Raw genomic sequence first — 14,773 nt, 5'->3', positions numbered from 1 at the left:
TGGTCTTTTTGAGACAGGGTCTCCCTGTAGTCCCAGCTGGCCTGGAACTCACTATGTAGACCAGGCTGGCCTTGAACTCACAGGGATCCACTTGCTTCTGCCTCCCCAGTGCTGGGATTAAAGGCGTGAGCCACCACACCCAGCCCCTCTTTTATATTTTTATATTAATTTTTGTTAACTTGCAACATATTTTCTTGCATTTAAATTTTTATCACAGGCTAGCATGGTGGTACATGCCTTTAATCCCAGTACTTGGGAGGCAGAGGCCAGTAGATTTCCGGAAGTTCAAGACCAGCCTGTTCTACATAGTGAGGCCCAGGCCAGCTGTGGTTTACTGGGCAACCCTGTCTCAAAAAACATGAACATAAACAAAAACAAACAAACAAAAGAGTTCATCATGGTGTATCAGGGGACATAGCTCAGTCAGGAAAGAGCTTGCTGGCAAGCTTTATGACCTGAGTTTGGATTCTCAGATCTCACATAAAAGCAGAAACAGCAGTGGGAGTCTGTAACCCAGCTCAGTGGAGGTGGAGACAGCAGAGACTTGTAACTCACTGGTCAAGCAGTCTAGCCTGTCAGTGAGCTTCAGATTCAGTGAGAGACCCTATATCAAAAAATAAGGTGGAAAGTGACTGAGGAAGATGCCCATTGTCAACCTCTAGCCTTCAAATGCACATGCTCACATATAAACATGCGCGCGCACACACATACACACACACAAATGCATACACATACATACATACACACACACCAAAGATGTTTCAAGAATACATTACTTATCAACACAAATGAATCTAATGCATTATTTTTAACAACTGCATCATATTCCATGTGTGGATACACTTGATTCAATCAGCCTGTTCCTCTGTTGACAGGTAGATTCCAGTATTTTCCCTCTTAAAAATATGTCACAGAGGGGCTGGAGAGATGGCTCAGTGGTTAAGAGTACTGACTGCTCTTGCAGAGGATCCAGATTCGATTCCCAGCACTCACATGGCAGCTATGAACCATCTTTAACTCCAGTTCCGGGGGAATCTGAAGCCCTCTTCTGACCTCCGGAGCATTACACATCATCGGTGCACTCACATACATGCAGGCAATACACTCATACACATAAAATAAAAATAATAAATAAAATATTTTTTAAAAGTATGTTACAGAGAACATTTTCACATATACATTAATTTAACAGATAAACTATCATATTTCTAAAGATTTAATTACTTTTTATATACATATTAGCATTTCATGATTTTCTAACTTAATAGACAGCTACAGGTTCTGGGTCCATTTTGTAATTCTATAGGGTCAAAAAATCAGTGTCAGACTTACAGACCTCATAGGAAAACACAGAAAGCTATTGCAGTCCGTATCATTTGTTTCCCATTCCTCACCTCATCACACCCCATCACTAATCCTCATCTGTTCTTCCACGGGACTGTTCTCCTGGCTATCATCCCCTGTCCTGACTGTGTTTCCCTAATGAGCCTTGTTTTGACTCCATCTCCTGAAACCTGGCTGTAATCTCTCCCACTTTACACAGAACACTCTTGTGCTCTGCAATCTCACAGCGCCTTCTTCACGTCCTTATTGTAGCCATTTTCCTGACAGTGCGGAGGTCCATGTGCCCTGATGTACAGAGAATTTAGTGGCTGGAACTGTCTTAACTGAATGCAGCCAGCATGCAGGGAAATCAAATTTTGCAAAGACTTGGAGAATTTACTTAAAAATAACACTCAGAGTCCAATGTTCACTTCTCAAACCCTAGTACTAGGGCAATATGGGAGGAAAGAAAGCAACATGGGACAGTCGTGTGTTGTGTACATTCTTACTTTATGGACCTCTTCCTTTACTTCTAGAACAATGGTTAGCAAACTGTAAAGAACCAGATACTAAACATTACAAATTTGGTCTCTGTTACCACTGCTCAGCTCAGCCCTTGTAAGATTAGCTACATCAAGAAGTGAGCCAATAAGTATGATTGTGTTCTAGTAAATAATCATTTATCACTTACTAGAACAAGGTAGAATTTACTTGTGGGCTATTGTCTGCCGGCTATTGTCTGTATAGAAAGTGTCTGGTCTAGTTGCAGTTGTGTGAGTTACATTCAGATTCTAGTTCTACTCTGTGCCTGGGTCAAGCTTCTATTCCTATTTTTTTTTTTCAATACAAAACCAGCATTATCTGTTCCTATTCTGTGGTAGGCATCTAGCCTAAGAGCCTGGTGCCTCATTAGTATAGAAGTAGTGGCCACTGCTATTGCACTGCCTAGAAGTATCAAATCTGTATCAGAGTAAGGGACAATGGATAACAGATGCTGTTGGGTAACAGCGACAGGATGGGTATGTGACAGTTGCTGCAATCACAGCAATCTCGCTGGTAAAAGATTCTGAAGGTTACTTGATGCACCTGGAGTTATGATTATATGAAAGGTATGGGCCAGGCTTCAGGAACAACTGTTGGTGAAATAGTAACAGTTGGAGATTTCAATGGTTAAACCACAGAAACTTTTCATCTTTGGCACTCCATTGGCCTCTCCATTTCCAACAGTTCTGAGTTTGCACAGCAGATCCTTTTAGGGAGCAAGCACACCAATGGCCTTTCCACTCTCCATGAGATTAAGTTCAAACTGGAGCTCAGCAAGTGAGGCTGTCTGAAGTTTGGCTCCTGGCTTGCTTTGCTAATCTCACCCTCTGTGGATAGTACAGGTGTCTCAGGCAACTAGACTGATATGCTCATTCGGGTCCCCAAACTTGTTTCATCTCCTATTACTCATGCTCATTCTATTAAGTTCCTCCTCTTCCTACCCAATATTCACAGGCTTTAGGCACCCATCCATCTTCTTCATCCCCATCCCTTACAGAGTGCCAAGCAGCATCCATCCTGGTCTCGAGGAACATTGCTGACTGTCCTTTTCTTTTTATTTGCCTGTGACTACTGCTTCTTCAAGATGTCTATAAATAAGCAGTAAAAGTTGTATAATTTGGAGATGTTTTTTAGTGAAGAAGGGAGCCCCAGTTGAGTGTTCAAAGACTTGACTTTGTATCCTGGTTCTACCATTGACTGTGTGTGCCTAAGACAAAGCAAGTTGGTCGGTATTTCTGAGCCCCAATTTCCGTATCCATAAAACTAGAATATTACCCTTGCCTTATGGCATTTCTGTGAAAATTGGGTGATATTACGAGAAATGAAGAAGCTGTCAGCCCTTAGGCATGTGGAGTTCTCAGCATCTGAACTGCTCATAGGATCTGGAGTGGGCATCTCTTTAGTGATGTAATCATTTGAAAGTGAAAGTGTATGGACATATTTTCTTGATTACAGTGCTTCACATTTAAAAAGTTACCAAATACAGTTGATTTATTTTAAAGTTGTTTTCCAAAATCCCAGTAATATTATATAAGGCAGACTAGCTCTATTTTTTAATTTTGTAAGATAGGTCTATCTCATTAGCATACAGTGCACAGTGATGCTGTAATATGACTTGAAATCAATTCACACTGTCCTAAAATTTGTAAAATTGAGGACAAAACACTGAAAGGTTTTCCAAAAACAGGTGAGCAAAGCTAAAATTTTTCTTTTATCCCATTTTCTTCTTTGAAAAATGACTATTTTGTGGTGCTGAGCATGGAGCACAGAGGGGGTTGGGAGTTGATGATACCCAGCATCTCATGTTGACCACCAGATACTACTAAAACTTAAGCCTCTCTTTGTAGTTCATACTTTCCTAGAGGAATGTAAATGAATTCTGATGATGCATAGAGATATACAGAGCATCCAAAAATACTAAATAGTTTAAAAATTAAATAGTTATGCTGGGCATGGTTGCACATGCCTTTAATCCCAGCACTCGGGAGGCAGAGGCAGGCGGATCTCTGTGAGTTCAAGGCCAGCCTGGTCTAATAAATAAATAAATAATAAATAAATAAATAAATAAATAAATAAATATCCCACACGGTATGCATGTCCATAATACATAAATATTTTACACTGTTTTGTAAAATATATTGTTTCACTAATTTCTCAGATCAACACAGTGAGGCAGGTACTTTCTCCATTTCACAGGTTGTCAGCTAAGACTCCAAGTATTTAAATATTCACTGTGCATCACAAACCTAGGCACTGAGTCTGGGCACCAAGCGGGTTTTACTGCACCAGGTATCCTGTCCCTAGCCTGCACCACAGGTATTTCCTCATCTACTAGACTGTGCACCATAGCAAAAAGTTCAAAGGTAGAGTCTCCATACAAACTTTTTCTTGGTTTTTGGTAAAAAGTCTAGATCAAGAGATGCCTAACCAATAAGTAGGCTGTGCTTTTACCACAACAACCATGTTTACAGAAGCCATAGATGGAAATTACACATATTTATATATAAGTGACTCAAATTTTCTATGGAGAGTTTTGCTAACTGAATCAGTTTCTTCATCTGAAACAGTTCTTTTGTGACCAACACAAGGCCTGTCAGTGAAGATAAAATCAAGTGTCATTAAGTGAAATAAGAATATATATGTGAAAAATAACATATTATGTTTATTAAAATCATAAATACACACAGATAAATTAATTATTTCAAGTTCTGTCTACCTAAAATTAATTAGTAGGTAATTAGCAACCCCGGAGAAGTTCCATTTTAAATACTTCCATTTTCATTATGAAGTAGGAGCCTCAAGTTTTAATGATGTGCCATGATAAAAGAGTTACAAACGTAGCCCTTACTGCATTCTGCAGCATTTCAAAAGTTAATTAATTCTCTGACATTCAGCAATGCAACTAAATTACTTCATACAGTTGTCCAAGTCCAAAATGTCTATAATCTTCTGATTAAGAATAATAAGTGCCAAAATCAGGAGTACTGTTTATTATTTGCCCATCTATCGCCATTGCCCACTCTCCCAGAGAGCCAGCACCTCCTGGCTGCCCCCTGCCTGAGCATCTGAAAAGGCTATTTCCTAGGAATTTATGAACTTTTGCTATAACAGAATGAGGGAGGAAGACTTTTAAGTTTCAGTTTTTAAAGTTAGATTTTCTGAACAAAAGCATGTATTTTCTTTAAATCTTAAACTGAAAAAAATCCTAGTAAGTCTATGCAACATAACACCTGCTAATTAGCTATCACTTACCCTGTGGTTTCTATTTAAATTTGTCCTAGCTGCTATCATGATTTATTCCTACATCACAGAATAATGAATCTAGATTTTATTTCTGTTCTTTGCCAGACTTGTACAGCAGGCAAAGTGTTTGAAAATCAAAGGAAAAGAAGATACTGACTTGGATAATCTCTTCAGAGGTAAAAACAAAAACACTAGCAAAAGCATAGAACACGCTTTTGCTTTTTGTTGTGGAAAGTGTCTTACTTGTTTGTTTGGCTTTATCATTCTGATAGAGAATGGTACAAAGAACCTGACCAGAACTCAAAAGACTCTTAGATGTGTGTCCTGCTACCAACCCAATGTGTAATAAGTTCCTGTCTTCAAGTCCCCCAATTTTAATGTGCCTACTTTTAAAAGTGAAAAGACCAGACTGTCATCTCTGCTCACCTTTTCATGTCAGGAAAGATCTGGCCCCATAGAAGTCAGAATCTCTGGTCCGATCTCTCTCTGCTGCTGCAGTGACTGGGTAGGGCATCCACGGGAATCACAGAGACTGATAAATTGGACGAGAGGAAAATATGCTTTATTAGTTAAGTCTGGCAGGGAAACTACTGGGAAGAAAGCTTAACCTCAAAGATGAGAAATTTGTTGGAGTCTAGCAAAGTTATATCTCATTCTGATGAAGGTTCAATACAGACAGAATATGAGGCTGGGTTCTTTGATGGAAAGCCAAGAAGGTTTCTAACTCTCTCTAATATTTTGATCTGGTCACTTGAAAACATTGGTCATTTGTAATTAGTATGCTGCATCTTCAGCCACAATAATTCTTAAATTCACATCTCTCAGAACACGGTAGGGATTCTATTGGTGTTTTCTGCTGGACTTGTAGAAAAGCACAATTGGATAATGCTGAAGCTCATTTACAATGCAATCATCTGAGTTTTCTTAAGATTAAAAAAAGCATGCTGGGTAGTCATTGAAGCATAAGGCCGTGATGTCCAAGAGCTAAACTGCTCTTTTCAGGTAGTGGACAAAGACCAAAATGGGTTTGAAGAATTGTTGATTTCCATCTCAGCTACAAAGAGTGAAGGTCTTCTCTTGAGAAAAATAGAGGGCAGTTAAGGTAGTTGGCTTTCACTGCGCTTCTACATGTTTCTTCCGCATCAGAAGAATGTCTATATAATATACTCAGAGCTAAGCCTTGCTTTAAATAAATATCGGATATTTTAGAAACTCCTCCAAATGTTCTCATCCACTTTACCAAGCCTTCATTCTGTAAGCAGCATGTTTTGGAATCACATAAGAAGCCTTAAAAAAGTGTTGGTGTTTTAATTCATATTTTGACACTTGTGAAAATTTCTGCACAGAGTAATTATGTATATATTCCTGTTAAAACAGATACACAGTTTTGTAGTTCACATAGTAAAAGTAGTAATGAGAATCATCCTGACCAAAATAGAAAACATCTCTAGAAAAAATGCATTTGCATAATATGAAAGATGAAATTGCTTCCAACTTGCTCAGTATGCACTTGTTTTTTTCTGCATGACTTCTGAAAAGTTTATACCCATATGCCTTCACTTTTTCCTGTGTTCACTGGGCTTTCTAATGCAAAAATTTTAATTTCTTCTCAGGGGAGGTCCATGGTGACAGATATGGTAGTGACATCACAGGACAGGCCCCTTCATTTTTAAAAGTGTAAATCTGAGTATCGTTTCCATGTCCTTGTCTCTTGTTCTTCCATTTTCTTTTGTTTTGTTTTGAGGCATAAGTTTGAATCAATGCCTTCTTTCTTCATTAGCAGTCTTTCAGTTTTTAAGGAAAATGAACTAAAACATGTTCTCCATTTATTCTGTGAAGGGAAGTTTTATGTGCTGGAGTTTTAGAGATTGTATAGAGCATGGGCTCATGGGCACACAACTTCTGATTTTTGTATCATGGAATGTTTTCAAATTTTACTCATGACCATCTTTATTTTACAAAGCATCTTACTGACAGTGAATATAATTGTAATAATATAATGAAAAATCTTTTCAAAGCCCCAGCCTAAGTGATGCATCTACAATACAACCTCTACATCTAAGGTTCAGGGAACCTTTTGGAAGAGGGGCCAGAAAATTGTAAGCCAGAGGAACAAGACACCTGCTGCTAGTTAATGCATTCTAGACACTACAGGAAAGCTGCACCAATGAAATTTCTACAGTGTACTAGTCTAACAAGATCTGCTTAATGACTAAATCAGTTGACATGCCCATGTGGTTGGGGGTGGGGATTATCGCAGTGTACCACACCAAGATGAAGAGCTACAAGCAATCATGGTTACTGAGGGAGGGAGAATCAGTTTTCTCCAGGGAATAGTTCCCTGAAAGGTTATCAAATCTCAAAAGGGCAGCCATAGACAGAAGTACAAATGAACACCACTAAAGAACCAAGTGCATCATATAAATATGTGTGTGTGTGTGTGTGTGTGTGTGTGTGTGTGTGTGTGTAACAGTAATCAAAGAAGAGGGTAAGATACTGAGAGGGAGTTGGGTGCATGGGAGCAATTAGGGTGGTATTGGGAGGGATGGAAATAATGCAAATACAATACTGATGTAAGACATTCTCAAAAATAAAAAAATCAGAAGTATTTTTATTGGTTCTGAACTTACCAGTAAGCCTCTATTGCTGAAGACAGTACGTACCTGAGTCTAGAACCAACAAAGAGAAATCAAGCTGATGCTGACCTTGAAGCTACGTCTCTGCTGGCTAGCTTTCATAATACTACAAAGTGCTATGCATGTTACTGACGGACAAAAGTAATCATCAACCTTACCCAGTGTCACTCCTGTGTGCTGCAGTAACAACTGTCTTGGCAAAATATGACCACTGCTGTAATAGTGGCATGAATATTTTGGGAGCAACAAATCACCTTCTACTTGTGTTTAAGACCTGCTCCAAAATAGGGAGTCCATACCTGACACTGTCCTTCTGGCCAAGAATCTGTGACTAGACAGGTCACAGAGCTCCTCTTTGAATTGTCAGCTATAATTCTTAGAGATTTTTATAATTCTTGGAGGTCATTTACAATAATAATATATAAAGATGAGAATTGGTGACTTTCTAATAATACGAGTTTGCTGAAGAAAGCATGATTATTGTAAAAGAATATCTGCTAGTAAAATTGACTGGAGGTAGGGGGCTGGAGAGATGGCTTAGCGGTTAAGAGCACTGACTGCTCTTGCAGAGGACCTGGGTTTGAATCCCAGCACCCACGTGGCCACTAACAACCATCTGTAAGTCCAGGGGCTCCAACACCCTCTTCTGACCTCCAAGGGCTTTTCACAATGCGGGTGCACTCACAAACATGCAGGCAATGTACTCATACACATAAAATAATAAAAGTATATTTTAAAAGTTGACAGGAAGTAAGATAGAATTTGTGTTAATAATCTGTATCAAGTGTTACACCAAAAACATGGGAAATAGTAATGATCCTTTGTTCCATTGGTAAGTGGAATGATGCATGGGCATGGAGCCAGTGGTCAGCATCATATGGCTCTTTTTCATGATGGAGTTAGGTGTCTGGTATCTTCTCAAGCTTTTACCTTTGCACAGCAAGTGATCCTCAGAGGACTAGATAAAAGATACACCCTCTGTACAAGTATACTGAAGCTATTAGGGTGTGAACGTGCTCAAGTTCTATCCTTCTACACATGAGAAGTCCTCAGAGCCAGGGAACTGCTACTTGACTCTGTGGTACAACTCTGTCAGGTCCACTGCATTGTGCTATGATGGGGCTCCCTTTGGAAGCCTGGACATTTTATCTAACAAGTTGGTGTTTTTAAAATATGTTTATCATTTGGGGTCTAAAATGTAGCTATTACTTTGTCAATCCAATAGTTTTATAAGTCAAAAATGAAAAACATGATAGCAAATAATAAGTTTTATATATATATACATATATATGTTTTTCAACTGATAGAGCATTATATTTGGTGATCTATGATTAGCATGTTTCCTCAGCTTACTGATGGATGATGTCCTCTTTATAAGCCATTAAAATATTAGTATGTCCTCAAGAGATAACACCCACTTAATCACCAGTTGTGCCAAGAACCAGAATCCAGCTCAAGGCTGGCCATACCTATTAGCTCCTCCTGCCAGGGTAAGCACTGCTCTGATTCACTGGTTATCAGTAACTATTGCCCCATTTTCAATATTTTATACATGGAATCATATTCTTTGTGCTCTGACATGCCTGACATCCACTATAGTGTATGTGAGATCCTTGTAAATCATACATTGTTTGTCTCTATTGCTACGTATGACTCAATAATATGTAGATAAGACAATTTATGCATTTTAACCTTGGCTGCTTTTAGTTTTGCACTATTACTAGTGATGCTACAGGATCATTTCAATGTGTGAGCTGGTGCATATGCATATATGATTTTGCCAGCAAACATCAATGGATGGAATGTCTGAGTAATACAGATATTTCATGAGCTATTGTCAGATATGTTTGGAAAGTGTTCACATCCACATATTCCCACCTGTATAAGATGGAAATTGCAGTGCTCCTCATCCTCCCAGCATGTGTTATCAGTCTCTATAATTTCATCTAGTCTTTGGGGCTTACATTGGTATTTAATGATACTTTTAGTTTTGCATTTGTCAAATGCCTAATGAACTTGAACATAGTTGCTCATTTAATGATTATTGTGTTTTGTAAAGTACCTTCCCATTTGTCTTTTAGAGTGCCTTTTGCATATTGATATTCAGGAGTTCTTTATATAAGTTTACACATCCATTGTTGGCTAGAGGCATGCAGATATCTTCTCCAGCTCTGGTATTTGCCTTTTTACCTTCTATGGTACCTTATGACAAATACAAATTTCAAGTTTCAAAATAATTCCTCTGTTCTTTCTGATTCTCTTAGCACTTTTACTGTCTCATTTAAAAGGTATAGTCTATACACTTTCATAGACATATTCTGCTACTTTTAATTTTGTCTTATTTTTTCACGTTTTAATTTCACTCTAGAATGCAATTGGAACTGATTTTCTAGCAAGTATAACATAGGGATCAGAATTTACTTTTCCTGGGAATTTTCAGTTCATTAGAAACATTGATTAAAATGTCCTTTATTTCCCCTATTGCATGGAGGTGTCATTTATTGTAAATCAAATGACCCTATATGGGTGGGTCTATTTCTAAACACTACTCTTGTTCATTTGGGTTATGTGTCTTATTTTGTCACTATCTTGCTGTCTTAATACCACAATTTATATAATAAATCATGCCATCTTGGAATGTTATTCTTTCAGGTTTCTTCTTCCGTAAGACTGTCCTGATTGACTAGTCTGGACATGGTGGCACACTGTGCAGAACAGCATTAGAGTGGTTGAGGCAGGAGGATCAAGAGTCTAAGGTTAGCCTGGGTTACATCAGAGAGGCCCTCCCTATCTCAAAAAAGGGAGGGATATATTGTCCCTTTTACATTTCTAATTAGCTTAAACACACACACACACACATACACACACACACACACACAGCATGCAGCTTACTGTGATTTTAATTAGAACTGAAGTGATTCTTTAGTCTAATTTCAGATGAATCGGCATCTTCTAATTCATGAGCATGGTGTACTCTTCATTTTATTGGAGTCGCTCCAATAATTTTGAGTGGTCTGAGTCAGTTTCCCTGAGATAGCTCCACTATAATGTCAAATAGATATAATGATAGAAAGGCATATTTATCTCATTCTTAATCTCAGAAGGAAGATATTTATAAGCTTATTACTAAACATAATGTTCAGTATAGTTTTTAAAATAAAACTCATTACTAGACTGAGAAAACTGTTTCCATTTCTAGGTTGCTGTGTATTTACTTTTATACGTATTCCATTTTATCAAATGGTTTTTAATGATTTTATTTAGATAATTATGATTTTCTCCTGTATTCTGCTAAGGTGTGGAAATTTATTATAGTGATTCTCAGGAGTTTTTTTGTTGAAGTATATCATCACATAATGATGTAAGTGTGCTGATTATTCTCATATTTTTCAATGAACTTAAAATAACCCCTTTTCATATACTAGCACCCATATCAACCAGTAGAACTAATAATTTAGGTAGACTTTGCTTTTCATGCTTCCAGGATGCATGAATTTCATTTCTTATGGTTAAGTCTAAAAGCTACCAGACCCTAAATAGCACAGTTCAGGTTTTTAGCTACCAAGGAGTGCTTACTGAGTGATAACATCAAGTACAAGTACATTAGTCCACAAATAACTACATAATTACCCAGATCTCACTGTGATTTGTGATCAGACCATCACTTCTTTCAAGTTTGTGGGTGACTGGTTGCAGCATATCTGTTATTCAGTCCACTCACCCACAGTAAAGCAGGTAGTTGTATTGCCTAGCTGTCATCTCCCAGTGTTAAACAGATGCACCATTTTATAGGATTCTCTTCTCCAAAAAGATAATTGGCAAACAAATCTGAAACTACAGCAGGGAAGGAAGGCACAATACTTAAATTTAGGTCAATTTTAAACTAATTTATAGGGAAAAATAGGACCAGTCACAGAAATGCCATCATTCAGTGCCATCAGGACCTTGGCTACAAACTGTTAATACAAATGAAGAAAGTTGTGATAGATAGAATAAAGGCCCTCAGAAGGTACTGCTGGCAAAGAAACAAAGACTTCATTGTTTTCAGTGTTGTAAATCACAGAAACATTGCTTAGACGATCTTTTATATTTTCCTGAACATTTGTGATTGACAGTAAGAAAACTGTTAATATTTTGACCAAAATTTGTTAAAAAACATGGAAAAAAAACTTTCCCACTGAATAGTAAGCGCAGTTTTCATGGTTTCAGCTGTGTGGTGAATTTCACAGCCCCACATTACTATGTCAGGTGAGAACTGCCTATATTTTATTAAGGACTTTTTCAAATATATTCGAACAAGAAATTGATTATAACTTTCTTTTTTGTACTGTCATCATGTTTTGATATTTTAACTTTGATAACCTTAAAAAATGTGATGGGAAATATTCACTCATTTTATATTCCTACAAAGAATTGATGTAAAATTCATGATGTGTATTTTTTTTAACTATTCAGGTGATTTGATCAAAAAAGCTATCTGAGCCTGAAAAGTTTCTATGAGTATTCATTTCAGATTAATTTCTTTTTAATATTTTTCTTTATTATTTTTATTTTATGTGTATAAGTGTTTTGTCTGCATGTATGCAAGTGTACTCCTGTCATGCAAAGCCCACAGAGGCCAGAAGAGGGTGTCAAATCCCCTGGAACTGGAATTATGAATGGTTGTTAGTGGACATGTGGGTCCTGGGAACCAAACCCAGGTTCTCTGGAAGAGCTGCCAGTGCCCTTAACTGTTGAGCCATCTCTCCAGCCCTGCAAATTAATTTCTTTAATGGGTTTATAATTTTTAAATATCATATGCTATCATTTTTTCTAGGAATTGGCCTATTTTGTAGATGAAGAAATGAAACTTAGGTGTCATGATTGTCCAAAGTTTTAGTGTATTTTTAATATGGTTTTCTCTAACAAAGTTAATATGTAGGAAGTTGAAGGAGAAAAATCATCAAAGGTCTTACCCACCTATAGACCTTGCATGCTATAATACCAATATTGCAGGCAAGAAGTGTCCATTGGTATAATAATGACATGATTGTTATGGAGGTATCCAACTGCATTCTGATTGGCTCTGAGGCCCAGTATCCAGGAGGGAGCTCATGTCCAATGTTGTACACCTAGGTAAAGTGTCCTGGCTGGGGAAGTTATGGACCCTAGAGGTGGACCTGTTGCTTCTATTTAACTAAATGGATATGTTGTCACACTTCCTTCTAAATATGTACGTTTATGCCTATAGACTAGTGCTGCCCTCAGCCTTGGTCAGAGATACTTCCTTGGTCAAGGTTCTGATAATAAATGGTTACTGAGTGCTCAACTCTTCATTGGACATCTATATCACCCCTTTCACAGCTCAGGGAACATTATGATAAGGGGGTGTAAAAATGTAAGAGTGGTAGGCAATGGGGAAGAAGAACAAGTTTTTTTTTCCATGGGTTCTGGGGATCAAATGTAGGTCCTCATGCTTGCATAGGACAGACTTTGGCAACTGTCTGCTGTCTCCCCATGCTTTTTATTTATCTTTTTCATATGTATGTGATGTATGTGCATTTATATGTGATCACGTGTGTGTGGGCACACATGCACATGCAGGCATGTAGAAGCCCAAGGTTGACATCAGAAGTTTTCCTCAATCATTCATTGAGGTTGTGTGAACCCAGAACTCCCTGATAAAAGTTAGTCTAGCTATCCAGCTTGATTCTGTTATCTTCTCTCTACCTTCTTCTACACACTGGAATTACAGCCGATCCACCCCCCACACACAGTATTCCGGTGATCCAAACTCCAGTCCTCATCCTTACTGCTTGAACAAAATGTACTTTAACTGCTGAGCCATGTCTCCAGCCCCCCATTTCCTCATTTTAAATATTCCTTTAAGAGATACCCTAGCTATTACAATATGTGTCTTTGTATAGGAGTATTTTTCCTGTATGAAAAGCTTTTGTTTCTTTATTGCTATAGCACTGTAGTAAAATTTGAAATCAGAAATGACAAGGCCTCTAGCTCTTCTATTATTGTTCAGAATTATTTGGTTTATCTAGGGATTTTTAAGTTTCCATATGAAATTTGAGATTACTTTTTCAATATCTGTGAAAAAATTGCTGGAATTTTAATGTAAATTGTGTTTAATCTGTCAATTGTTTTTTATAGGATGGTCATTTTTACATTATTAATCCTTCCATTCCATGCGCATGGAAGGTCTTCTGATATGTTCTTAAATTTCTTTCTTCTATGTTGTAAAGTTTTTATTATATCAGTCCTTCATTTCCTTGATTAGATTTATTCCAAGATATATTTTTGAGGCTATCATGAATGGTATTGTTTCCCTGGCTTCTTACTCAGTATGTTTATTTTGGGTATCCAGGAAGGCTCTGATTTCTGTGCATTGGTTTTGTATCCAGCTACGCTATTCAGTGTGTATACTGAAGGAGTTTTCTGGTGGAGTCTTTAGGTCCACTTACGTATTACATCATGCCATCTGCAAGTAAAGATTATTTGACTTCTTCTGTTGTAATTTTATCCTTTTTATCTCCTTCACTTGTCTTATTGCCCTAGATAAATCTTCAAGTCCTATATTCAACAGGAATGGAAGGACTGGACACATTCTCATCTTATTCCTGATTTTAATGGAAATGCTTTGTGTTTTTCTCTATTTCATGTGATGTTGCCTGTGGCTTGTATATTGCCTTTATTTTTTTAAATAAATAATTTATTGAGAATTTCACGCATGTGTATAAGGTATTATGATCAAATCCATGCCCACTCCCCCCCAACGCCTCCCATATCTCCCCATCACTTTTTTCCTGATAACTTCATGTACTCTTCTTTGATTTATTTATTTTTATGGGTCTTTTGGCTACTCTAACATTCCCCCCCTCTGAGGAGGTAACCCTAAAATCATTTAAGGATTACATACAATCTTCCAAATAGTTTCAACATTTTTGGCCTTTGGAATGAAATATATTGCTAAGAGGCCCAAGGACATTGTGAGTTTTAGCCAAGAAACTGGCTACTTTTCTTTGGAGTCTTTTTACCCT

At 37.6% G+C, this 14,773-nt stretch overlaps 1 protein-coding gene across 1 annotated transcript in view; it reads left to right on the top strand.

Moving 5' to 3' along the window:
- L3mbtl4 (L3MBTL histone methyl-lysine binding protein 4) overlaps window positions 1-14,773 on the top strand; it is a 354,152-nt gene that overhangs the window by 220,867 nt on the left and 118,512 nt on the right. The window contains exon 12 of the mRNA XM_008834704.1: window positions 5,215-5,285. Within this exon, the coding sequence (XP_008832926.1) occupies window positions 5,215-5,285 (71 nt within the window). The remainder of the gene's footprint in view (window positions 1-5,214; window positions 5,286-14,773) is intronic.

This window comes from Nannospalax galili, unplaced genomic scaffold (genome assembly GCF_000622305.1).
Source record: "Nannospalax galili isolate Female #2095 unplaced genomic scaffold, S.galili_v1.0 scaffold155, whole genome shotgun sequence".
NCBI classification, from domain to species: domain Eukaryota; kingdom Metazoa; phylum Chordata; class Mammalia; order Rodentia; family Spalacidae; genus Nannospalax; species Nannospalax galili.
Note: the sequence above shows the minus strand (reverse complement) of the source record. Positions and strands in the feature narration are given on the sequence as shown.